This window comes from Nyctereutes procyonoides, unplaced genomic scaffold (genome assembly GCF_905146905.1).
Source record: "Nyctereutes procyonoides isolate TBG_1078 unplaced genomic scaffold, NYPRO_anot_genome, whole genome shotgun sequence".
In the NCBI taxonomy this organism is placed as follows: Eukaryota; Metazoa; Chordata; class Mammalia; order Carnivora; family Canidae; genus Nyctereutes; species Nyctereutes procyonoides.
In genome coordinates, this window is record NW_026575046.1 from 45,251,631 (window position 1) to 45,278,919 (window position 27,289).

The 27,289-nt window shown below is 45.3% G+C and overlaps 1 protein-coding gene and 1 long non-coding RNA gene across 3 annotated transcripts in view; one reads left to right on the top strand and one right to left on the bottom strand.

The window, feature by feature from the left end:
* SLIT3 (slit guidance ligand 3) overlaps window positions 1-27,289 on the bottom strand; it is a 595,927-nt gene that overhangs the window by 189,097 nt on the left and 379,541 nt on the right. The window contains exon 5 of the mRNA XM_055325906.1: window positions 7,826-7,897. Coding sequence (XP_055181881.1) covers window positions 7,826-7,897 — 72 coding nt within the window. The remainder of the gene's footprint in view (window positions 1-7,825; window positions 7,898-27,289) is intronic.
* LOC129509986 (uncharacterized) overlaps window positions 1-27,289 on the top strand; it is a 92,958-nt gene that overhangs the window by 51,620 nt on the left and 14,049 nt on the right. The gene's annotated exons all lie outside the window — the stretch shown is intronic.

Consider the following 27,289-nt stretch of genomic DNA (forward strand, 5'->3'; position numbering starts at 1 on the left):
TCTTCTACTCTTTTTCTCATTTCAGCGGATTTACTTTAATAAATCAACCACTGTTTATTGAGCACTTACATTGTTGGCCATGGAACAGATAAAGAAGAATGCTCTAGGGATATATTTATCACATTATAAATGCTCTTCGGGGATCCCTGGGTGGCGCAGCGGTTTGGCGCCTGCCTTTGGCCCGGGGCGTGACCCTGGCGACCCGGGATCGAGTCCCACATTGGGCTCCCGATGCATGGAGCCTGCTTCTCCCTCTGCCTGTGTCTCTGCCTCTCTCTCTCTCGCTGTGACTATCATAAATAAATAAATAAATAAATAAATAAATAAATAAATAATTAATTAATTAATTAATTAAAAAAATAAATGCTCTTCGTATATCTGTTTGCTTCCCTCTGCAGAGGGAAATTCTCAAGAACAGGGACTATGTCTTATTCATTTGTTTCCAGGACCAGCTTTGGGTTTGGAAAGGGGATGGACTCAATCACGATGAGTGGAAGGAAGAATGGAAAAACAGAAGAGCAGAAAAAAGGAAGGGAGGGAGGAAGGGAAAGGAAGAAAAGGAGGTGAGCTGACATGATCCCTTTTTAAAGACAGCTTATTTGGGTGACGCTTAGCAGGTTGGGGTCCAGTCCAACTTCCGCCAGCAGCATTTCTGAACCTGACATAGAGCCACGAATGCAGGGCAGGGGGCGGGGGGAGGCTGGAAATGCCACCGCCCCTTGGGCAGGTGATCTGCGGCCTCTGCTTGCCTCCTGGGAGATTTCCCGAACCCTCCTCCAAGAGGCAGCATGGCGTTCCTCAGGACAGGCAGGCACCACCCCTGGGTCTGAGGCAGCAGAGATGCCTTGTGCTGAGAGCTGCCTCTGCCTCTGGTCTGCTAGGTCCCACTGGCTGGCATTCATCCACCCAGTCCACCCCCACAGCTTTCTGTGGTTTGCCACTGCCTCTTCAGGTCCACTGGGACTGCCTCTAGGGCCCTGTAATCTCTCAATAACTGTAGAAGTACCCCCACTGGCCACCTGGACTTGAGTGTCCCCTTGGCAGCCAATCCTCCCCCCATCACTGGCATGGCCTTTCTTAAATGAACATCTGATCACAACACCTCCTATTAAAAGTGCTTTGGTGATCTCATTATGCCATGGATCACGACATTCAGAGTTCTTCCTCCCCATCGGCCCCAACTCCTTGCCTCACTAAACTCATCTCTCTTCAGGACCTCTCTTGCTTGCTCTGTTCCAGCCATCAACTCTTCCAAGCATCAACTCCTTCACATATCTCTGTGCCTTTGCACAGGTGAGTGATTTTTTACATGCTATTCCTTCTGCCTGGAAAGCCCTTCACCTGGATAAAGTCCTACTCATCCTTCATGACCCAATTCATGTCACTTCCTGAGTGAAGCTAGCATCAGGCCTGTCTGGGGGCTTTCCCATCTCTTCATCCTTACTCCAGTGGAGTCTTGGCATACATCCTGCAACTGCTCATTTACTTGTCTGTCTCCTCACTAGACTGAGTTCTCTGAGTACAAGGATGGTGTCTTATTTCTATAATATGATTTTCATATTAAACATCTTAATGATTGTGCATGATTTCCTATACATAATAGGTCAACTGCAAATACTCGAGGAGTGAACAAACATTCATTTGATGCATTTTTAGTTGACCTTACTCTCTGCCACAAACTGTCTAGGCACTAGGGATCCCACAGTGACACAGGCAGGTGGGGTCCCCACATACACATGTTCATTCTGTGTGACAGACGGAGACAGTTTGACAAATAAATGAACAAGATAATTTCAGAGGGCAATGAGGGCTCTGAAGAAATATAACTGGGTAATGGGATGGACAGGAGGGACAGTGGGGGCTGAGGGGCTGCTTTGGATGGATCAGGAAAGTCCACCTGGATGTGACGTTTGAGCTGAACCTAACAGATCTGAAGGAGTTGACCCTAAGGAGGTCTGAGGGCTTAGCATCCCAATGCAAAGGGAGAGGCAAGTGCAAAGTCCCGCAGGCAGGAAGGAGCTTAGGATGTTTCAAGGGATGAAATGGAGCACAGGAAGTGTGCTGTGGATGAGGGAGGGCCCAGCCATGTACAGTCTTGCAGGGCATGACCAGGAGGGTGAACTCCATCCCAGGCACAATGACAGAACGAATGGCTGCCAAGATTAGGAGGCAGGGATGCTACGAGCGAGCGAATGGGTGCTTCATGTCCCTCCACACACCTCCCTCACCCTCACATAAGATTACTGGCGGCTCACCGGGCAGGCGGAGACAGCCCTCATTAATCTCAGGAAGCAGGAGGGCAGACTCGGGCAGTGCGGCAACCCAGACTAACTAGAGAACACAAAGGCCGCCTGCCCAGCTTTGTTTTGAAACCGTCAATTCCAAATTCCACTAGCTGGCAGAGACAGGGGTTATTGATTTTTCCTTCTGGAATGCATGTCCTACAGAGTCCTCACAAATAGAAACTGAAAAACAGAGGAAAACACAAGTGCTGAGAAAGATAGGGCAAGGGGACATTTTTAAAAAAACAATCTATACTGGATTTTGTCTTTTTCTTCTTATGCTTTGCTGGATTGTGGCTTGTCATCTCCGTTTTCTCCCAATTCCCTTCTTTTCCCTATCTCTGTGTCTTCCTGATTATCTCCCTCTGTCCTCCCCTCTCTCCCTCATGCCTCTGGCCAGTACCTGGCGTGGCGTCTGCATACTGGAGGCAGTTGATACTGCGGCTCTGTCTACACTGTAGTCTCTCCGAGTCTTCTTCTTCTAGATCAGTTTGTCCAGCTCACTGCTTCTCTTTAAATACAGCACCTCTTCCTCCTTCCAGACAGGCAGCCAAGTGGGACCAGCCCATAAAACCAGTGTTTAGTAATTGCACAGAGTGGTGGCCCCCGCTAATTACCTTTTCTCTCTTCTCTTGAGGACCAGGAAACAATTAGGGACTTCCTTCCACTTCCTTGTTGGGGTGGGGACAGGGTGCCAAGTCCCTTTAGCATCCATTCCCACTAGGTTAAACACCACCTGGGTCCTGCCCCTCGGCTCTGGTAAAAGCTGCACACTTGCCTCTTTGCCTCTGTGTATCAGGTCTTCACTAGTAAGTGAAGTTTGGCCTTGAAGTATGGCCTTCTTGGTTACTTCTCCCTTCTTCCTGCTGCTAGCATGGCTGAGTGGACAGGAATTACAGTGCACAGAAGTGTCTATGGATAGAGTCTAAAATGTGTTTGGGTATGTTGCTAAGGATAGGTATGTGAGAAGGCCTAGGCCCAATTGTGTCAGCTGACTTTTACTAAATTAAACACACTGATCGAAACTTAATTATCATCTGGAAAATGGGTGTATCACATTCTCTTCCTTCTTAAAGGGGAATGTCAGAACAAGCAAAGAAAATCCATCTAAAAACTACAAAATTACTAAAAACACAGACCAATCCTTAACCTTTTTCTCCTAATGAAACATATGGTATCATGGATAGGCTCAACTGATCTCATTTCATAGCCCACTACTCCAAGAATTTATCTTCTATTCCTATTTTACCCAGGGAATAGAACAACATCATATTCCCTGAGCTCACACAAGGCAGTAGAGAAGCCTGGTGGGGGGGGTGGGGGGGTAAGGGAGGTGGTTCTCAGACTGATGAGAGGGATGTACATTCCTGAGATTTAAAATTTGTAACAAGAGAGACAATCTACATGTGGGTAATTGAGGTCTGGTAGGAGGAGGAGTGTTTCCTTAATAGGTTTTATACAAACTTAATTTCTGCAAAGCGTCTCCTATTTTACATGTACCGATGCATATTTAAATGTATAACTTCAATTATCACCTCTATGCAGATGCTTCCCCTCCTTGAACTTGTTCCCTCAGTTCAGCTCCTATATCTCCAATTACCCACATGATATTTTCTCTTAAGGCTGTAAGATTATTTCATCTCCCTCCCTTTTATTAAAACCATAGAAGCTGAGGCCCATAGACACAGCTGTGGCCCATAGACCAAAGTAATTTGCCCAGCAGCAATAAGATGGGATATCAGGCTCACCAATTTCCAAACACACAGAAGATGCTCCATTCACACTGCCCATGGAAAACTTGACATCACTTCACACCCAACTTATGATCTTCAAGTTTGGCTCTTTTCCTCCTGACCTTTCAGTCTTTGTGAGTGGGAATTCCAAGAAGACAAAGCTCACAGGTCTGTGTCTCTTAGTCTTCATGGTTTCCCCAAGAGCTGACAGTTAGTAGTTTCGATTAACAATTTGATGGCTGCTTAGATGAAGGACTATGAAAATTCACCATCATTCCTTGATTGGAGCTTGGAAACTCATCATTTTCCACTTTTTTCCCCTGGCCACTAATACCTCATTGATTGCCAATTTCTGTTGACTTGGCCTCTACTGGTATCTTTGGATCCTCCTTCACTTCTTTTTAAAAAATATTTCATTTATTTATTTGATAGATGGAGCATGTGTGCATGCAGGTACACAGGTTGGGGGGGAGGGGCAGAGGGAGAAGCAGGTTTTCCACTGAGCAGGGAGCCCAATGCAGGGCTCTATTCCAGGACCCTAAAAACACGACCTGAGCAGAAGGCAGACCCTTAACCAACTGAGCCACCCAGGTGCCCTGGATCCTCCTTCCCTTCAGACTGGTCTCTTTCCAAAGTGTGAGCCCTGACCCCTAATATTGGGCTCAGCCTCATCTCCTGTCCCCTGCCTTTCCTTCTTCCTCTTCCTCCTATCCTAGGCTCCTCTTCCACAATGTTTTCTTCATGACTTTTCCCATGTTGGAAGCCATCTATGTTCTCAGTACCTACAGCTTATGTCCATATACCTTGGAGGCAAGACTCACCACCACCTGGCCTCACTTCTCTTCCTAACCTTATTACCTATGCTCTGCCTCATAATCCCCCACCCCCATCAGATGGCTCAGCCTATGTTCCTTGAAACACACTTTATACAGGTTTGCCTCTACAGTTGCACATCCTATTTGCCTTGTCTACTTATGAATTCCAATCATCAGGCCCAGTTTAAGTCTTTACAATTTTAACAACAACAAAGGGATACAGCAGTAACAGTAGCTAGAACTTTCTAAATATCTTCTATGTACCAAGCATCGTACTAAGTTATCCACGCTCAATATTTTGTTAACCTTCACAAAAAGCCTAGGAGGTTGAGTACAATTCATATCCTCATCTTACAGTGGAAGAAACCTAGGATCAAAAGTGATTAGTAATAGGTCTAAGGTCATAGACTTAGTACGCACAATAGCTGAAAATTGGACCCAGATCTATCAGGTTGGCAAAACCTAGTTTCTAACCTTTAGGCTGTGCTCCTTAAAGCCATTTTTCTTCACTGAGCTCTGGTAGCCTTGACTATACATGGTCACTCATTTCCCAATTTTCATGTGGATTATTAGTAATCACTAATCACTAACCATTCTCTTATACAGATGTGTTTCTTGTCTCCAGTTTTACTGTAAGCTGCCTGAAAATATGAATAACACTTCTGGGCTTTATAGGTTCTGCTCAACGAATGCATGCTGAAGGAAGTGATTCCCAGTGTAAAGTAATTGACCCCCCTTTAGTTCTGTTAGCCAATTCATCCTTTAAGCTGTGAGTTTGCTTCCCTCTCCTCTTGCCACAGGACCACATGCTGACACTGGGTATAAAAAAACAAGAGGCTGGGATCCCTGGGTGGCACAGTGGTTTGGCGCCTGCCTTTGGCCCAGGGCGCGATCCTGGAGACCCGGGATCGAATCCCACGTCGGGCTCCCGGTGCATGGAGCCTGCTTCTCCCTCTGCCTGTGTCTCTGCCTCTCTCTCTCTCACTGTGTGCCTATCATAAATAAATAAAAATTAAAAAAAAAAAAACAAACAAACAAGAGGCTATCCTCCCTGAATTCTGGCCTTTGAGTAACATGCATTTGCATGGCCCACAAAAGTAGGGGGATGACAGTTGTTCCTGACTGAGTCAGGAGTCCACGTTTGCAGAATCTTGAATTTCTGAGCTCCAGAGGCCTTTGTGAAGTTAGAGATATTACAGGAAAACAACAAGCCCTGCCCCCAATTCAGCAACTATCATGGACCACTATGAGATTTAATCACTTTCTTGAGAACCAGAAATGCAGTTGGTAATTACACAGCCCTGCTTATACACCACTGCAGTGTTTTATTGTTAACTGGCCCACTTAAAATTAGAGGCATGAGATAGGACAGATATACCACTTTATATATGTAAAAATGTTAATTTGGGGATCAGCCATCAAGAAGCTGGTTGACCTTGAGTTAGTCACTGCTCTTCTCTGGTCCTCAATTTTCTCCCTGTTGACTTGTGGGGTTTTAGAGGATCTCTAAGCTCTCCTCTTGCCTTACCTTCCTGGGATGCAAATTAACACAACCTCTTAGTTTTGGTTTATATGTACAATCTTGAGTCACATTCTCCATGGCTTTATCTGCTCCACCCTACCCTCTCCTGCTTCTGAGCAAACACCCCCCAGATGAAGCAGTGGGCAGCTTCCTGTGTGGGATCCCTTTGCAAAGTCCTCTCTGCCCTAGGTCCCTTCACCTCAAGATACCTCTGCCCTCTTGTGTGCTTTGCACGTTAAACACCAAAAGCTTCCCGCTAAGTTCTCAGCAACAGGGGAAGCAGACAGCCTGTATCTGGAAGCCATCATCAGTTTCCCCCGACACTAATATCCCTGTAGTCCTTATAAGGAAAACTGATAGCTAAAGTTGTTTTAATGAAACCTCTTTCAAGACTTGTCAAGTTGAGCATGAGCCTGGGAAGGAGGCTAGTGGACAGAAGTGCATGCCCAGACAAACCAGACTTCCTTCTGTGCCCCTCTCCCAACACACATTCTGAACACATGGACACAGTGGTATGGGAGGAAATTAAGTCCTCGTGAAAGTTAAGGCCCTGTTAAACAGCAAACAGTGGAGGCCAGGATAAAAATGGTGAAGGTTATTTGGCAAGTCAAAAAAACAGTGATAGAATAGTTCTGCACAGATCGTATCAATGGGCACAGCAATCTGCATGTGATAAAGTTACACAGAACTGCGCATGGCGTACACACACGAATGAGTGTAATACTCTGAAATCTCAAGAATGACATCTGTGGATTGTACCAATGGCAGTTTCCTCGTTTTGATACCATGCTAGTTATGGAAGCCTTTACCACTGGGAGGAAACTGGGGTAAAGGGCACTTGGATCTACCCACTATTTTTGAAACTTCCTGTGAATCAATAATTACTTCAAGATAAAACTACGAATACCCCCAAAACCAAGCACCTAGTGCAATGAGCGGTGGTGGCTCTGTCTCCCACAATCCTGGGATACAAGTGGACATACCCTATCACAAGATCCTATTAACAATAGTGACCTCTTCGCTGTCATGATCTTCGCCACCATCATCAAGCCTCCCATTTATTGAACACTTACTATGTATGAAGCACACTTTCCCATTTACATCAGCACCCCCACCAGTCCATCATCCCCATTTTACGGAAAATAACGACCTTGGGAGTAGCTGAGTCAAGCCCCAGGCCACAGAGCTACTGCAGGGCCAGGTTCTGACCGAGGTCTGGGACTCTCATGTTCACACTGGGGCTCAAAACCAGAGAGGAACAGGATTCTGGGGAGCTGTCATGGCATCCGACGTGTGTTCCCTGGAAACTGCTCAAGCACATCCCTCAATCTGTCTCAAAGGCACCTGCAACCGAGGCGGCGCACAGCATGATGATACCACCTTCCTGTCCTGTCCCTCACCCCTGTTTTGGCGAGAAAGCCACATCTGAAGAGAATCAAACAAACAAACAAACAAAAACCAACCATCACTTACAAGTTCTTCACGTTGGTGATGCCACGGAACGCCTTCCTTGGGATCCCCAGGATCTGGTTTTCGCTCAGATCTCTAAAACAGGAAGAGAAGAGGCACACTGCATTAAGGACCAAGGCCCGGCTTTATCTGCATCTCATTAGGACAACAAAACCCCTCGCAGGCTGCCTCTGCGGCCAGGAGTGTTGGAGGGACTGTTCAGTCTCAGGCCCCAGGCTGCTACAAGCCTTCACATTGTTCTCTAGTGATGGCCTTTGCTGGAATGGTTACCAGGCGGAGCAGCTCGCCTCCAGGGCGGGCGCTGTGGGTGGTCTCGCACCTCCAGGCCACGAGCCAAGACGCTGGGTTATTTGTTGTGCACACCGCACCCAATTCTCTGTTTTGCCACCTCCCAGAGAGACCCCTTGCCCCCCTCCCCCATGTCGTCCCTCCCCCACTGCAGGGTCAACACCACTCAGTCTCCCATCTCTTAGGGACTCTGCCTTTGTCATCTGGGATTGGGAGGGAGCCTAGCTATCCTGATTTTCTGATGGGGGATGACCACCTCTGTTTATTCTAGAGCCCCAGACCGCACCCCCCTCCCCCCACCTCTGGGGACCTCCTGGATCGGCTTAGTGACTGGCATGATGACTTCAATTTGCATTTCCACAAACTCGTCCAAAATGGGGGTCCCACTGGCACCTCATCTAGCGTTAAGCAGTGCTAGCGTGTTATTTTGAGGAAGAAAGGTAAAGGACAAACTGTCAGGTGTTGAAGCTGGCTCAACCCCAGGTCTTGTGTGAGGGTCCTCTTTAACAATCCCCAAAACCTCAGTTTTCTTTCCTAAGACCCATGCAGTTTTTTCTGTCCCCTCCTCCCCAAACCATACATATGCACTTGTTTTCATTCATGCCTCAAACTTGCTTGGAATCCCAATGAATAATCAATCATAACCTGTGTGTGTCTACACACACACACATTGATCATAGATAGATAGATAGATAGATATGTATATATGTATATATATACAGATATATATCTCAATTATTTAAAAAATAACACAAAACCCATTAGATATTAAGGTAAAAAATTACCTACCCAGACCATAACCACTGTTACGAATTAGGAGCAATAAGTATAAATTTCACCAATATGATCTCATAGTATATAGTCAGTCATAAACTCTTTTTCACTTATTATCTTGAGAACATCTGTTCATGTCATTAACAGTACATGTCTGACAACATTTAAATCACTGTATATCACCCAATTGTATACAGGGCTATAGGATCACACGCTGTTGGTATTTGTCATTTAAGGAAGGCTAGGATGAGTTTTCCTCCCCACACAATTTGAGGGTAATTGTTGAGCTGCCTCCTATAACAAGAACACACTGGGTCACAGGGTAAACGTCTTTAACTGCCAAGCTCTCCCAGAGGCAGACTGTACCAATGGATCCTCTCCCACACTGATTTTCCATAGGAACCTAATCAAAAGCTAAAGAGGACTCCACATATATTTGGAAAGAGCAGTCAGACAACCATCGTCCACGGACACTTAGGCTGTCTAATGAACACTGTGTGAATAACCAGGAGGAGAAACAGAAAGCAGAGGAGAGACTTCACTTCTCTGCTCTCACCTGCTGAGAGGAGTTGCACATTCTAAGCAGCTGGCTGGAACTTTAGACACTTGGGGATCATCCGGGGCTGTGGTTAAGCCCCAAGGCAAGGCTCGGATTTGGGGTAGGGTGTAGATACGACTATCAGTGGCTTCTGGGGCCGAATAACACGGTGCTTCCCATCTCAAATCCAGTTTCCTCTGTCTGCAACCGGCGTAAGTAAATTTAGATGCACACGGAGCCCTGTTTGCAGACTCCCCTGGCTGGGCCTGATTCAATGAGCAGGGCTCCGGCCTGGAGTCAGGGCACTGAACAAAGCCCACGGTGACAGTAGAGGTCAGGCAGGGTCACCAAGGTCACTCCTCTGCTCTCCATCAGACTCCAGGAGAAGAGGGCGCAGGTCCTGTCATCTGACTAATGTAATTTCCACCAGGCATCTGGGTTATAACCCAAGTCTCCAGCAACCACAATGGGCCTAGTCTTTTCTGCCAAGCACAGGCTGATGTCTAGGACAGCAAGTCCCTGCTCCTACCCACCCGGGCTTGGCTGCTATCTTTGGCTGCTCTGGGAAACAGGTTGGGACACACTTCTGGTCAACGGCTAATGATCAAAATCAGGGGCAGGGGGAACAAACAGGAGAGAGGTTTGGACTAGTCAGTTTACAACCATGCCTGGAAGCCAGGAAAACAGGCACATATTCCATAGTGTATTAACCCATTATTTTTAAGGCGCCCCAAACATACTGAAGAGATAACAATTGTACGAAGGTTCCGGCTTGTAATGTGGTGGGATGATGAGAGGAGAGGAGCTTTTTAGCAGAAAAATCTGGCCCAGCTGCTGGGAAACATCCCACAAAAGTAATCACACAGGCAAAAACCCTGCAATTGCATGGGGCGGCCACTGGGGTTTCTAGTCGCTATTTTGTCGCTGGAGGTATATATACCCAGTCTCGCTCCTACCTAGTTTAAGGGACTCAGTTTAAAACACAGCTTTCTTTCCACCTCCCTCCCATGGCTTTCCTCCTGCCACAACTGAGCAAAACAGTGGATTGTAGGGAATTTATCTGTTCCCCATGACAATCCGCTTGTAAATTTTATTAATTTTATTTTCCATTGAGCCTCTGTTCTCCAGCTAACAATACCTCTGCCATCCATCTGCAGGATTGTATATTGATTTCATAAATACCTCCAGCGGGCTGAAAAACTGACAGCTTTAATGGTGTTACTGATGGGGCGTGGAGGAGGGTTCAGGGCTGGGTGCTTCATTTTCGGTAACTGTCCCTTCACAATTATCTCGAGGCCTTTGTGAAGGCTCCTAATAGCGTGTTTATCTCAGCGTGATGCCAGAGCATGGAGCTAGTGCTAAGCACTACCCTTGAGAGAGACAAGAGCCACCATTTTCAGCTGACATTTAAATAAAAATAACAAAATCTATCTGGAGTGCCCAAGAGCCTAGTCCGGCCAATTGCTTGCCGGGGGATTAGTGCCTTGCCCTTCCTGAGGGAAAATGTTCAGAAGTAGCCAAGAAAAGGGAACTTTTCTTTTTTCTTTTTAAAACACATTAGATGAAAAGTATGAGGCTGGAGCACGGTGAGAGAATATGGGACGTGCTGAAATTTTCTGGGGGAAGGAAAGGAAGATGGCTGGTGGGAAATGCTTTCTTGGTTGGGAAGTAGGGCCACGGATTGGGATGCCTTTTTAAATAATTAGAACTCTGAAAGAAAGGAGAACTGCATTAGCTAAAGTGCATTTTCCTGCTTCCGGAAAATGATTAACCGACGGATTATTCCATCCAAAAACACAAGACCAAAGAGGACTTATTAAGGAGACAGTAAGTCAAATAGGAGTTGGCAAGAACCAATATATCCCCCTTCCAGCCAACTCCCCCCGCCTTTTTAATTTACTAAAATGCTTTGGACACAGATTAACTTTCTTCACAAATTTATTATTGCTTCATCTACCTTGAAACAGGAACTGCAGACACTTTGATAAATGGATTGAAAGGTTGTCTAGTTCCAGTGGAGCTTTCAAATGCTTCCCAGGGCTCTCCCTGCAATGTCAGGCATGCTTTGTTCTAAGAGCAACAGTGAATGACAGTCCCCACCTTCACCCCCACCCCAGCCACCCTATGTTTACCAGGAAAGATGGCAAGGCAGGAAGCAGGAAAGTAGTCTCCTCTTTGCTCTGGTAGGGACAATGCACTCGTCTTGGTCACATTCATGCTACCAGGAAGTCTTGTCTGTGTTAGATGGCAGTTTGTGAGGGGTGGCATTTGCTCCTAGATGTCAATCTTGAATTATTCCAAAGGTACAGATGGGGCTTGGAAACTCACCCAACCTTGGAGAGTTCTTGTTTCTGAGGGGGTAGGGGCGGCAAGCCACTTAGCTTATGATCATGCAAACTACTGAAATGCTTTATGCCTCAGTTTCCCCATCTTTATAGTGGGGGCTTCTCTGACCTCCTAGGCTAACCATGGGGATAAAAGGAGTTGATATATGTGTGTCTTGCACAGCCCCTTGAACCCTGTAGGCATTCACCAAACAGCTGCAGTTATTTCTTGGATTTTCTGCCCATTTAGTCCTGCATTTTATATTGCTGAACACATCTTTTATGACCCTCTTCAGGACATATGTCTATAACTGTGCAAAGAATAGAACACATAAATGTGGCTAATATTCTTTCCATAAAATCTGGGGGAGGGATCAAAGTTTCCCTCACCTATCATCTAGATTGGAGTATCCATGCTTGATTCTAGAATCTTTTGAATGAGAGAGGAGAGCTTGATTCAGGAGAATAGATCTTTCTCAGATTGGGCTCTCAAAGAAGCTGACACTTAACCAAATGATGGATTTATAAAGTGCTCCTGGGAGAGACCAGTAAGGGATGCAGGAAGCAGGATCAAGAAGGGAAATAAAGATCAGTTAGGAAAAGTCTTAGCCTTAACCCCATACCCTGGGAGTTCTTGTCTCTAACCAAGGGATCTGGGCCTTTAGAGCCTTGCATCAAATAGTCCTTGGTTAGAGACCACCCAAGAAAAATAGGAATCGCCTGGCTCTGCCTGTTCTCCATAAGTCTGAACAAGGTGACTCCAGCAACTCATGGACAGATTCCTGAAGAGGTTCCTAGTTGTGATTTTTATCCATAAAATCTGAAGAAGCAGGAGATGGGAGCCAGTGTCAGTAAAGAGACCCAAGGGATCCAACCCAAAGCACACATAAAAAGGCTTCAAGGACAGTTCTCCTGACTCAGGAAGTTCTCAGAAGATTAAAAAAAAAAAATCACTCATGAAAGATGACATATCCAGGACTGGGATCAAGAGGTCACAGGGGGAAGCTTAGTGACCAAAGGAAATTGGAACAACTCAATCTCATACTTTGTCTACCTCCCGAGACCCCTATGCACTGAGACCAATCAGGTACCCTTTTTAGTAACAACCACAACAAAAAAATCCATCAATTTTTGATTAGCTAAACTAAAAGAGGGGATGATCTAAAGGCATTTCTACTTGGTACCATTATTGGATTTGAGATCAGGGCAGTGGATTACCACTCTGATTCTCTTTGGCCTGAGTATGTATTAAAATTTCTTTCCCAGACACTGCCTAGTAGGAGGAAACCTGCCTGTTGTTGCAGTAGGTATCAATCAAAACTCATTTAGGGATTTAAAAAACTTCCAATGGATAATCCATGAATCTAAAAATTCTTGTACTGTCACTGTTGTCGTCTTTAAAAAGCTGAACCCTGCTTCCCTGAGCCTCAACTCCAATGCATAGTAACTGTGACATTATCACTTCACTCTAGGAGCCAAAGAGAAATATTGTCTTGCTCACCTTATTTTATACAGTGGGAGGGACAGACATGCAGGAAAAATTATTTCCTGGGGATTTTACAGTGTGGACTTTAGGGAGGATTTATCTTAAAAAGTAAATCTCTTCTGTAGGCAATTTACCTTAATAAACAAGATTATATGTCTGCAGTTGGGTCACTGTCAAAAGCAAGTGAGCCCCAAGCATATGTTCCAGCTAAGAAGCCCTGGTACCTCCAGCTGGGTGTCTAGTCAATGGCATCCTTTGTCCGAGGGAGATTATAACGGAATGACTGAATTATTTCCTGAACAAATTGCCACGTATCTCAGGGACCCAGAGAATCAAAGTATCAATGGGGGGACAAAAAAAATTATTTTCCACTGCTCCAGTTGGTTTCTGAATATTTCATTGCACCAGTTTACATGCTTGCTTCCTTGATGCCAAAAGTTACTGAAAGGAAGAGCTCCTTTCGTTCTGCCTTTTCTGACAAGCTTATTAGAAAAGTCCTAGTCATATTGTTCAGATGTTCAATATTGACAGATTAAATGTCAGCTCAGATTCTTACAACAAAATAGAAATTTAGCACCTACTATGTGTTATTCTATGTCACTTGTTGAGACACAGAAGTGAACAGAACCAACTTTCTGTCCCCGTGGACTTGCATTCCCTTTGACAAATAAACAGAACTCTTCCTATATTTGATTGGAAAATAAACATCTAGACACGCCCTAAAGTAAGAGCTACAGTCCCACTGTTTGTTTTTTTTTTCCCTTCTCAACAAGAAGAAACCCTGTATCTAAAGTTACATTGAAAAAAAAAAATAAAGTTACATTGCAGATCATTCCTACCCAGCAAGGAAAAGAATTCTCAGCTTTGTTTTACTCCAGGCTCAAAATTATTTTGCTTTTAGGGAGCGTTAAAAAGGGGGAAAGAAAGATGCCAATCTGAATCACCGGGACTTGCAGTCTTGTTTCATCAAGCACTTTGGTTTTGTCTTTCCAAGTGGACAGCCTGATAAAATCAGGACAGTTTGAAGATGTTATTAAGAGTTGGCCTGGGGGGCAGCCCCGGTGGCACAGCGGTTTAGCGGTTTAGCGCCGCCTGCAGCCCGGGGTGCGATCCTGGAGACCCAGGGTCGAGTCCCGCGTTGGGCTTCCTGCATGGAACCTGCTTCTCCCTCTGCCTGTGTCTCTGCTTCTCTCTCTCTCTCTCTTTCTCTCTCATAAATAAACAAAATCTTAAAAAAAAAAAAAAGAGTTGGCCTGGCACAGGGCAGCTGCTCTCGCAGTGGGGCTCATGGTCTACCTAATCAGAATTTACTGATGATGTTTCAAAAAACACAGATCCCTGGTTTTTAAAATAATTTCGATATGATAATGGCATTGTAGGCTATGTTTCCCTTCATTCAGGTCTTTATCTTTGAGAGATACATACTGAAGTAATTAAGGATTAAATGATGTCTGGTTTTGCTTCAAAATAACGTAGAAAGCGGGGGTTCGGCAAGGAGAGTGGGTGGAAGTATAAGAGTAAGATTGGCCATGAATGAGTCCTTAGAGCACTTTGTGCAAAGGAGGTTCATCTATAATTTGTGCTTGACTTTTATATATGTGATATTTTCCAGAATAAAAAAAAAATGAAGATTTCTAGGACCCATCCCGGAGCTACTGAGTCAAATTCTGGGGATGGGCTCTGGAATGTAAACTATGAAGAAGGTTGAGAGCATGGGTAGGATGATTTGCACATGGGATTAGGTGCTGAATTCACACCCCAGCTGCACTACTTAATGGGCTGTGTGTCTTTAAGAACATCAATTCAATTCTGAGCCTCCATTTGTGCTTCCATGAAATTAGGATAAGCATCGAGAGTAATGAAAAATCTAGTGCTTTCTATAGTCTTCATGCAGTACATAAATGCAAATCACTATCTTCGTTTTATTAGCATGAAGCTAACAAATATAGCATCTTACTACTTTAAGTCTAGGGAAAATTTGGGGTCCAAGATGCAAAGGCCTCTTGTGTCTCAGGTGTGATCCTGCTGGTGTTGGACAAAATGCTTATGGGATAGTGTCACAGAAGGCTGAAGGGGGATGGAGTGACAATATCTAATCCATGCCTGACAAAGCCATCCAGGGGCCCAGCTTAGAGGCTGAACGAGAGGGGCTAAAAGTCTACTCCACGGATAGTTATACCCTTCCCTGGACCCCAGCAACTCAGCAGGAGGAAACCAGGCACTCTGCCCCTGGACCCTACTAAACCTGTAGGGTAGGACTCTGACTCAGATTAGAGCATTCTGGGTGGGGCCACACAGACAAGTGTTTTCCCAGGTTTCCAGGAGGGCTGCAGTTGAGGGGAGAAAATGCTGGAGGACAGGTAATGAGTAGCTGGGCCTTGAGGCCCCTCCTGAGCTGTGACCCTTCAGAGCAGATGAAGGTCTGGTGTCTGAGCATCATGGTGCTAAGGTCCCTCAGATGGAGAGACTGAGGGCTGCAAGTAAGATTAGGGTTGTTGGTTGGCCCCCTGATTAGTCACAAACATACACTTTTTTTTTTAAGATTTTATTTATTCATGAGATGAGGGGAGAGAGGGAGTGAGAGAGAGAGAGAGAGAGAGAGAGAGAGAGAGAGAGGCAGAGACACAAGCAGAGGGAGAAGCAGGCTTCCTGTGGGGAGGCTTTTGCGGGACTTGATCCCAGGACCTCAGGATCTAGACCTTAGCCAAATGCAGATGCTCAACCACTGAGCCACCCAGGGGCTCCTACTTTCTGTCTCTTTATGGGCAGATGTTCTGGAAATCACAAATTCAAATGCATTAGATCACACAGGCTAAAGGAAATGAGCAATCCAGGCCGACTGTGGGCACAAAAGTAGTGAGGGGTGAGCTAGGAGACACAGGGCTCATCCCAATGAATTTCCCCCACTTAAAAACAAATAACCCTCCATGCTGGTCCATGGGACACTTCAGCCTAGGGCTGAAGGATACTGTGGCCAATACCCTCCAAAGGTGATCTAATTCTAGGACAGCACTGTCCCATAGAAGTCTAACATGAGACACTCATGCAATTTAATCTGTTCTATTAGCTGCATTAAAAAGTTAAAGAAACAGTTGAAAAGAATTTCAGTATTTTACTTAACCCAATGTATACAAAATACTTTAACATTGTAATCAGTCTAAAAATATATTAATGAGCTACTTTATAATCTTTTTTATACCAAGTCTTCAGAATCTGATATGTATTTTACATACATCTCAAATCAGACCAGCCCCCTTTCAAGTGCTCAATAATCACATATGGCCAGCACCTGTCATATTGGACAGTGTAATTCAAGAATATGGCTAGGAGCCGGGTGTTGTAGTTCCACGACCACTCATTATCAAGAGAGAAAAAGAGTATTAGATATTGGAACCAATCTAAAAGAGCCCAATGTGGGACTCCTCAGAGGTTGGGTGAGGGGCAGTAAACAATAGGAAATGTGAAAGGGAGCCATTCAAGATAGAAACCTTTGGATTTAAGGAAGTAAGCCAGGTCTTGAAATATCCCAGTCATTCAGCCATCCCTCCTCTGAGCAGAGAATCTCTTTCCAACCAGAGGATTTAATTTGTGTCTTTCTGAACCAACTTTCCAGGGCTGGCAGGGTTAACCAGCTTTCTTCATTGAATTATATGCAAGACCAACTAAGGCTCTTTGTGTTCATGAAACAGCATTATAACTGACTGATCATCTCCATGCAAATGGTACAGAGGCTGAGCTTCTCAACAGCTAATTCCTAGAATTATCACAATTTAGCAACAAGGTAGTTAGGTTAGACGGGATTGGGGGAGCTCTCGTTATCAGTCCAGTTGTGCCTTCTGTTCTGGTCCAGACTTTTCTTCTTCACTAGGTGGCCTCGGAAACATCACCAGGATGCTAACTAGAGTTTGTGCATCACCACCAAGTATGCTTCAGGGGGTATAACTGAGATTTTGGTGTTCTTACATTGTGGGCAGAAATCTGATGCTAAAAATCATCTAAGCCTAAGGATCTAATTATGCGCTTAGGATAGTCCTCTGCCAATTTTAGGCCCAATCAAATGTTTTTGGTTTAATTTCCCAATCTTGGTGTGTGTGTGTGTGTGGCGGGGGGTGGGGGGGTTGGTATCTACCTGGTTCAAAAGGATGAAGATCAGGGATTTCTTTTTTTTCCCTTTGTTTGAAGGTATGTGTCTGCCCAATAGAGTTGGGAAGAGTGAGCCCATTTCTGTGAAATCCATCCTCCTCCCAGGGTGACACACTATTCCTACCCCCTCCTTTCTCTACGACCCTCTCCCTTGGCAGCCCTCTGAGGCTTTCATCCCTAATTTGATTGTCGTAGCTGACACTGTCAATCTGAAATCCAGTAGCACGTCTAACGCTGGCTGGACAAGGGGAATGCATGGGGAGAAGAGGGGGAGGCAAATTCATCTTGAGAATAGCTTTATGTAAATCGATCCTCTGGCCTAAAGCTGGAGCCAAGCATTTGCTGATTAATTGGAGAAGCGTCCTTGTTCCCGTGTCTTCTTTAGAGAGATGGCCCAAATTGAGGCCTCTCTTCTTCACAAAGACATTCCCATGCCAAAAAGCTTTTGCAATTAGGAGATGAAACCCTGCAAGCGGGTGGGGGGTGGGGGAGAGGAAGCAGGGGTTGGGAGAGCGTTTATGGAATTGTTCTGAAATGAAGTATGTGCATTTGGGCTGCTTCATGATTAATTGCTGACCCGGGCACCTTCATTTGCCTCCCAGATGGTGGCCTGATAGCCTAGGTTCTGAGGCACAATATCCCATAGGTGAAGATCTGCTTGTACAATTAGCAAAAATTAAGGGGGTGAGAAGTGTACTTCCTAACATGTTTTTTTCTGGTGGATTCCAAATTTATATTTTCAGTTACCACTTGGGCCCATTTCTGTGTCAGGAAAGAGTGTCTGTGATTGACTTAATCTCTTGTCCATGTTTCTCTTACGGTCTCTTAGAAAGAAAGCTCAAAAAAAAAAAAAAAAAAAAAAGCCAGATCATCCACCAAGGTGGTCCTTTAATCCAGGGCACTGTTAAATCTGACTTCACCAAAAAGCTCAAGGCAAATTAGGGATTTAGGCACAGGTGGAAGTGAGTTTGCATCCAGAAAGACTGCTTGTTGGCTAACCTGTGAGCTGACGGAAGGTCAAGCTTAGATGGAAACGTGGTCGTTTCCATCGGCTTCTTCATTAAATTATGAGTTTTGCTGAGCACAAGCCCTGACACACCACTTAAAAAATATTTGTTGAATGGATTAAAAATAAATGAAAATGATTTCATGTCATTGCCTGGTTCATGGATGATCGAAAATAAGTTTCAAGCTATGGGGATTCCCACCACCCTCAAGTCCAGTTTGTCCCTTTAAATTATAAAGAGCTCTTCCCCTGTTCCCCCACCATTCTATCTCTTCCTCCCTGGTACAGTGAGGTGTCTGAGAACTGAGGCCACTAGAATAGGCTTGCGTTCTAAGGAGCTGCAGATAAAGTCTCTGAGAAGGTTTAGTGAGCCACACTGGAGTGTGGGAATGAGCACTTACCTAGGAAGGGAGGCCAAGCAAATAATTTGGTTTTTTGGGGGAACAGAATTTAAACCTGGACTGAGAGGATACAAAAGATTTGGAAAATGAATTTGATCCAGAAAAGGGCTGTGTGACAAAACCACATCTCCAAGAACATTTCCTCCTCCTCCTCCTCTCCCCATTTCTGAATTCTGGCACTCACTGAGACTAGGATAATACAGATAATGAAACTTCAGGACCGAAGTTTTATCCTCCTTCTTCCACTGGAGGATACGCCACTGGGGCTCTTCTGCTGTCCGTTCAGTTTCTCTGAAGGAACGTGAGCACCTAGGGGCAGGGTGAGTGGTGGGTGGGGAGGGATTATGCCCAGTGGTTGGAGTCTGGAATGCAGAGCTGTGGCTCAAGGAAATGGGGCTTGTATATGCCTGTTCTTTCTTGTGACTTTTCAGAACCCCATTAAATAAGTGAAACCTCAGGGATGAAAGTGAGACGCCATCCACTGATAAAATCAATGCGGCTTCAGAAAGGCTCAAAATTATCTTCCACCCAAGCAAGAAAGCAATTGAGCAAGAGCTCAGCACCCTGAGTTACAAGGCCAGTTTCTCGAAGCCCAGTGTTGGACGGAGCATACAGCAGAGAACACCATTAAGCTTTGTTAATACTATAGCACAACATTTCTCCTCGTGACCCCCTGCACTATTTATTGTTCCATTCAAGACAATTACAGCTATTGCTAATAACTCACACCTGTGGATGTCCTGGTATCGACTAAAACAGAACAGATGCTGTTCTCTTGCTTATTTATGTAAACATGGATGCAGTTCAATAGGCTGACACCAAGTTTGAAGTTAACACTAATGTTTAATTGCAGACCTACTTCTGGCCGTTTAGCTTGAAAGGTGGGAGACAAGGGGTGCATGCTGGGAGGACCCAGTGAACTGCAGAGATGAAAGGAAGCCGTGATGAATGTGGGGCTGCTGCCACTGGTCGGATGCCCAATACAACAAACTCATCTGTTCCAGCCAAAGAGGGTAGGACCTCCACAGCAGGAGAGGGGGCAGAGAGGAGGGATAGAGGGGCAGCTCCTTCTGAAACACCTTCCTTTCCACTCTGTTGGTTAACTATAGCCTGAGCCATACTTGGCCTGGTAACTCAGCTCCCTTCCATAACTGACCCCAGAAGTCTTGCCTATGGTCAAAACTCCAGGAGACAGTGAGACACACTGTTGGAAGCATGGCTCAGGAGCCCAGAAAACTGTGGTGTGAATTCAGACTTTGCCTCCTGCTAGTTATGTGGCTTTGTATGAGTAGATCACCCTGCCAAAGCCTGAGTTTCCTCATCTGTAAAATGGGGACAATGTAAATACTTGCCATGGAATTATTATAAAATGGCTAATGAATTCAGAGCCATATGTTACCTGGCTGATAATCAACACTTGGTAAATACCAATTATTAGGAGTGCTATATCTGTTCAAGTCTTGCATTCAAAACTGTGAGTGGAAGACGACAAAATCCCCACAAATTCCTTGTCCCAGAGAATATTACATTGGAACTCAAATTGTAAAGAAGCACCTCCTGGTCAAATTCAATACCAAAGAAACCAATACCTGGGTTCTACTCAGCCTGCGGTGCCTCAAAGCTTCCCTGGCTCCTGCAGGGGGACCCAACCTCATGGATTTTCCCAGGCTCTCTCTGGAATGGGTGGTCAAGATGGGCACAGAGTTAAAAGCCCCACAGCTCTCTGTATACCCCCTCAGAAGCTGGCTTGAACCCATGGATTCAATAGCAACTGCTATACAGAGAAGTCAGCAGGGGGTGCCACAAAGAAGATGGACAAGGAGGAGGGCCGGATGCAGCTGGTGGGACCACTGGTAGGAGAGCTGGAGGATCTAGCCAGGCAGGGTTTAGATGGGGGTGTGGCCTCAACCTTAAGGGGCTCTGGGCTGAGTGCTAGATGGTGACCAGCTGCCTCTGCACGGACTCAGGACAAGTCGAAGTAGCCCTCCACCTTCCAAAGGAAGCTGGGGTATGGAAGCGTCCCTGGGGGCCCAGAGCCATGAAGGAACAGCCACGAGGGGAGAGGCTGAGATCACTCAAGGTGGGAAGGTGAGTTGAATTTGCTACTAAAGTAAATTCCCTGGCTGTCCTTCCTACCCTGTTCAAACTGTCCTGTGGCTCACGTTTCATAGAGGTGTCATTATTAATAAGGTGACTATAGTGCACCCCTGGAGTTAGATGGCTATGGGTCAAAGCTAAGAAAATGAGAAGACACAGTCTGTGGGAGAGGACAAAGGGAAACAGCAAGTATGACGTCACCTTTTAGGAAGTAAAAGTCACCTCTGCAGACAGACCTAGCTGTTCAAGGCAAGATACACTGGGCCTCTGCCCTCTCTCCTGTCCCCAGGCTGCTCCAGGAGCAAGGAGAAGGAACCAGAAAGTCGGCCTCTGAGGGCTGGTATGGAGGGGCTGAGTCTGTGATCTTTAAAATCAGCTGTAGACAGATGGGCAGGAGAACCCCAGCAGAGATGGACAGAGATAAATAGATGAGACAGAGAGAACAACAGTGAAAGAAAGATGGAAAATCAGGCAGGGACACAAAAACAAAAAGAGACTGACAGTGAGACAGAACAGAGAAAACAAAAGAAAAACAAAAGTCAGAGAAACACACATGCACAGAAACAGTTATTTCCTGGAAGAGATCACAAAAGGCTGAGACGTGCAGAGAAAGTTCACAGATGTGAGACAGGGGACAAAGGATAGACACAGGTGCAAATACCCAGAAGGAGCCGGGTTGGGAGGACAAGGGCCAAGGGATAGCAAGAGGCAAAGGGTCAGATGGAAGCCCTGCAGGGAGCTGTGAGGCTGGCCCACAGAGATTCCTCTCCACAGATCCTTCGCGCATTGGGGTTTGGGCTTTCTCTGGATGACTGAGGACCAAGAGAGGGAGGGAGGGAGGGGATCCCATGTCTCTCTCACATCCAACTTGGGAGGTCGCTCTGGAAACAAGGAAGTGTCATCCTCACTGCCTGGACCCTGTGAACTCAGGCATCCTCCCCCACACACATCCCCCCCCTCTCCCCCCGCCACCTCCAAAGTCTGGTCTGTGGAAGCCAGCCTCTCCCTCTACCCAAGGAGAGCTAGCTAGGGGGAAGGTCCCCCCACCCCTGGGGCTTCACCCAAGCTCCCATCTCTAACAAACTACCCCAGTCCCTGCCTCTCTCAGCTCCAGAAGGCAGGCACAAGAGGTTTGGGTAGAGGAAACTTGCGGAGGTCTCAAACTTTTTACATTACGAAGCGAGTTTTTAAAAGCTCCATAAAATTTCAAGGCACATACTTAATGTTCAAATGGCAGACTATATCGATCCCTGCCCATCCTCTAGTATCTTAAGTTTACCCAGAGGACCATTTTATTTAATTAACTTGGTGCTTTATTAATATAAATATTCTCCTATTGATCATAAGAGGGCCTGACAGGCACTCGAGCTGGGTATACATCACCTTCCCTCTGAGCAGCGCCACTTAGAGGAGTAGCTGGCTCGGAATCAAGAAGAGTGGCAGGAAGTGGCCCCTGGGATGTCAGGCACTGATGAATCTATAGCAGTTTTTATGGAGGGAGACTTTTTCTTTCTTTCTTTCTTTCTTTTTTTTTTAAAGTACCAGCTCTTCGATTCTCTTAAAGCAGAAAGCATATGGAAATGAGATATGAAAATGGTCTTGGCTTACATGTATCAATTAAGCATGTCAATACTTTAATTAAATCACTCAACCTAATGAGATTTATACCAATGAATATGTTTTATAGTTATAATAGCTTTTCTGGCCACTGTTCAAAATGTCAAATAAATTGTAAAAAGAGGATTAAAAAAAGACATAATTGACATTCTGAACTGAAGCCAGTTTTTTTCTTCTTTCCTTTCTTTCCCCTTTATTCATGTGATTTTGGACAATATATATATATATAAAGTAATGGATCCTATAATGGATTGGTTTAAGAGTCTTTTTCATTTTTCAATTTTAATTCTTCTTATCAACTTTTCTAAGCCTCAGATCACTGAACCTGCGAATGCCCTCACTTTCTTCTGGTCCTTTAGAGCTTGCTGTTTCAATCATTTGCAATTGGAACTCCCTGGTACACCCATAGACAGGAAGGCACACCCTCTGCCCTGACCAAGAAAACCCCAAACAGGGCAAAAGGCTAAAAGGCAATATGACTGAGGCAGCTATTACCAGAACATCAAAATATCTGGGTAAAAGTATTTTAAGTCTCTTATGTAAAAGCCAGGCTAAAAGCCTATTTTCTCTAACTAAATAATGTGGCAAAGGAAGCCAAGATTCTTGCTTCTCTCTTCTTATGTTCTTTTGGATTCAGCTTTTTTAATCAATTTATATCTGTATATAACTGTAGTCTATGTCCCCAAAGATGGAACACAAAGAGAAGACCTTCTAGACAAGTACAAATGTACAGAGAATGCGAAGGCAAGACAGTTACGATAGGGAGCATTCATAATGCTGTAGTGGATTCCTCCTGACTAGTCCCAGGCAGAACGAGCAAAGATATGAGCATTCTGATGTAGTTGCAGAGTTACCATCTGAAACTGGGATTGCAAAAAAAGGAGAGAATAAAATAGAGATTATTTGGGGGCGCTGATCTGAAATACACAAGTCCTGAGACCTCAGCCAGGCCACTGGTTTGAATGTTGCCCTAAATAAAGCAGAATGACAAGGAGCAGGAAGTGGGTGCCCCTCAAATATTTGTGCTGATTCCCCTGAGGCTTTGGCATATGAGGGCTGTATCTGTGGCCTCCCATCCTTTCACAGCCAACGTCCTGCCCGTTGCTGGAGAAGAGTGGCACCAAACAGAAGCTCCAGAGAGAAGCAAGAACCAGCCAGTCACCCCTGCCCCCAGTTTGATTCCCTTTTGCTGACATGATCTGGCCAACATTAGGGAAAAAGACTAAATACCCTAACCACCATTGGATATTAATCAGAATGAAACGTCTGTGCACAAAATCCATGATCTGCGATGCATTTTAGAGCTAGAAGATCGAAACTTCTTGGTTTACAGATGGCAAACAGAAACCCCAGGAGAGAAAGAACTTGCCCAACATCACACAGCCTGGGGCAAGAATGCAGGACCCTGATTCTGTGGAGAAGGCTTCTGCCCTCTACACGTGTTGTTTCTGTTTTATATAAAAAGGATCGGATGTCAGAGAGGTCTGGGAGCAGTAGTTGAACTTTCCCTGGTTGCCAGGGAGCACCTGGCAGATCTGGCTAACTGGGCAGGTGCCCTCTCTCCTCTGTTTTCTCCCTGCAACATGTGAACAGCCCTCCTAATGCTCTGCCTGCATTTAAAATGGGTAGTCTTGGGATCCCTGGGTGGCGCAGTGGTTTAGCGCCTGCCTTTGGCCCAGGGCGTGATCCTGGAGATCCAGGATCGAGTCCCACATCAGGCTCCCGGTGCATGGAGCCTGCTTCTCCCTCTGCCTATGTCTCTGCCTCTCTCCTTCTCTCTCTCTCTGTGACTATCATAAATAAATAAAAATTTAAAAAAAATTTAAAAAAAAAAATAAAATGGGTAGTCTTTCTAGATTCATCCACCCATCAAACACTTATTGAGAATCTACTACATGCTAGTCACGGGGTAAGTGATGGACAGGATCTTTGTTCATGAAGCTTTTAGGACTGTAGGGAAGAAAAACATAACTCAACAGTTGTACAGATGAGCATTTATAATTCAGTTAGATGCTATGAAGAAGTGCAAGATGCTTGCATGATAGGAACACGTATAATATGACAGCTCTGTCCATGCTGGGCAGCTGGTGGAAGAGTGAAGCTTGAATGGATGTGTAGGAATCACGCAAAGGAAATGATGGGATTGGTGCAGTGGTTCTCAAAGTGCAGTCTCTGGACTGGCAGCATTAGAATTAGCTGGAAACCTGTTGGATATGTAGATTCCCAGATGCAATCGAAAGTCTAAAATGGAAACTCTGGGGATATGGAAAAGCCATTTGTGTTTTTTTTTTTTTTCTCCCTGAAGAAATAAAAATTTTTAGTAGAAATTTAGAAACAGACACAAAAGTTGAGAGAGTAGTATAATAAACTATTATATTAATAAACTATTATAATAAACTGGAGCAAGGATCAATATTTTGCTAATTTCATCTCATCTATCGCCCACTTCCTTCCACATACACACTTTTTTTTCCTCTGGAGTAGTTTATTTTTTTTATTTTTAAATTTTTTAAAGATTTATTTATTCATTCATTCATTCATTCATTCATTCATTCATGATAGACGAGAGAGACAGAGAGAGGCAGAGACACAGGAAGAGGGAGAAGCAGGCTCCATGCTGGGAGCCGGACGCGGAACTTGTTCCCGGGACTCCAGGATCGTGCCCTGGGCCAAAGGCAGGCGCCAAACTGCTGAGCCACCCAAGGATCCCCTCTGGAGTAGTTTAAAAGCAAATCTCAGACATCATATCATTTTACAAACACACACAAACACACACACGCGTGCGTGTGTGTATATATATATATTCCAGTATGTAATTCTACTCAATAAGGACTTTACATTTAAGCGTTGGGCATTATCACACCTAACAAAATTAACGGTAAGTTGGCAGTCAAGATTTAAACAAAGTCCCAGCACTGCATATTGGCCACCTGAGTTTTAAACAAGCCTTTGGGTAATGCTGACACATACCAGAATCACTGGTGTAGAGCCTGCCAGGAGGGGGACAGTGTGGTTTGAGAAGCAGACCAAGGTTGAGTGTGACCGAGTGGAAGCCTGTGGGGAAGAGAGGAGGTGATGGCAGATGGGATCAGGTCTGGACATGCTCTCAGGACAAGAAGAGCCACTGGAGGTCCTAAGCAGGGGAGGTGACAGCTCTTTACTGAATGCTGATGATACTCTCTAAACTAGCAGACAGGAATAGGTCTTCTTGATGCTCTTTTATTAAAAAAATAACTGATATTTTAACACATTCACATTTACATGTGGATTTTCACTCAAATAGCCACAGACGGTCACTGTGTCATTCTAAACCTCCTCCTCATTGAGCTCTACTTCGAGGAACAAGCCCCAGGTCTGCACACACACGGGCAGATAACTCAGAAACAGCTAGGTTCCTGGGGGTGGGGGGTGGGGGTGTATTGTGAACCCTGTGCCCCTGGAGATCCAGAGTTCTTGCTTCTGTAGATTTTCTTTAGTTGTTTTGGCATTTTCTGATAGGTTACAAACCTATCTTGCCTCAGCACTTCATTGGGTTGGAGTTCAGGGGGGCAGGATCCTGTTTTCCAGACCAGAGGGCTGAGGCTGTGCCCCATAATCCCAATGTCACAGAAAGCTAGGGTGTGCTCTCGGGTCCCTCATTTTTTATTTTAGCTGCCCAGGCAAAGAGGCGGTGCTTGTGGGGGGCATGGAATGAATGACTCTGGGGTCAAAGGGCGCTTGGGTCTTCCCTGCTGTGCAGCACTGCTGGCTAGAGCACACTGCCCTCTTGCTGGTCCTCCTTAAGCACTCCCCCCATCCTCTTCCCCCTCCACCTGTGGTCATTGCCTCTGACCCAACCTCTACTATCTATCCCTTCCTACTCCCCCCCCTAATATCAGAGAGTCATGGTAGCACCTTCCAGTATGTTTTAAACTAGTTTAGTGAGTTTTAGACTGCTATTTACGTGCAGAATTGTTCTGCGCAGTAGGTGTTTCCAGCAGCACCCTGATGGACAAAACAGATCACACTGGAGCTTCTCTCACTGAGGTGGTACCGTGACAGGCGAACCAATAACCTGGTGTACTTTGACAGATTTTGAACTGCTTCCAAGGAAGCTGAGGCACAAAGGTCAATACCTTGTCTGGCCACTCAGCAGAGAGGGCTAATGCCTTCTCAACCCCTTGTGCCTATTTCTAGTGCTCTGGCCCTTTCACACCACTTCCAGAAGCCTTACAATTGGTCAAAGTTCTGGGGGAGAGTGTATCCCATGAAGACTCAAAGTGTGGCTTCATCTGCACTTGTTTACAGTTCACTGACTTGAGAAACACACATTCTAGATGAGAAAAAAAAAAAAAAAAAACCCACAATTCACTCCCCACCCCACCCCCAGGCTGGTCCTGCTAGGCTTGCAAGGGGTAGGAGACTAGCTGAGAAGCTCAACAGTGAGGGAAAAACCCCAAATAGCCTGCCTCTTCACTCTTGCTAATCAGTCTCTGTGTATTCACAGCGGTGAATCAGAGCTCCCCTCACAGAGGAAGCTATGAAACTTTAAACATTCTGACTCTTATTTCCCCTTTGGGGCTAATCCAGAAAACTTTACTTTAGAAATAATAACAGTGATAAAAAATACCTTGAACATGCTTAACTAGCCCTTATCACGTTGCTGGTATTCTTCTAAAGTGTTTTGGCATAGGTTTCAATTTCTCTTTCCTATCAGGAGAGTGCAGGAAAAACTCCCAGACGTCACTGCAAAATGCTAATTCCAGCTCTGGGGGCAGGCATAATGGCAGGAGGGTGAATTGCTATGGAGATAA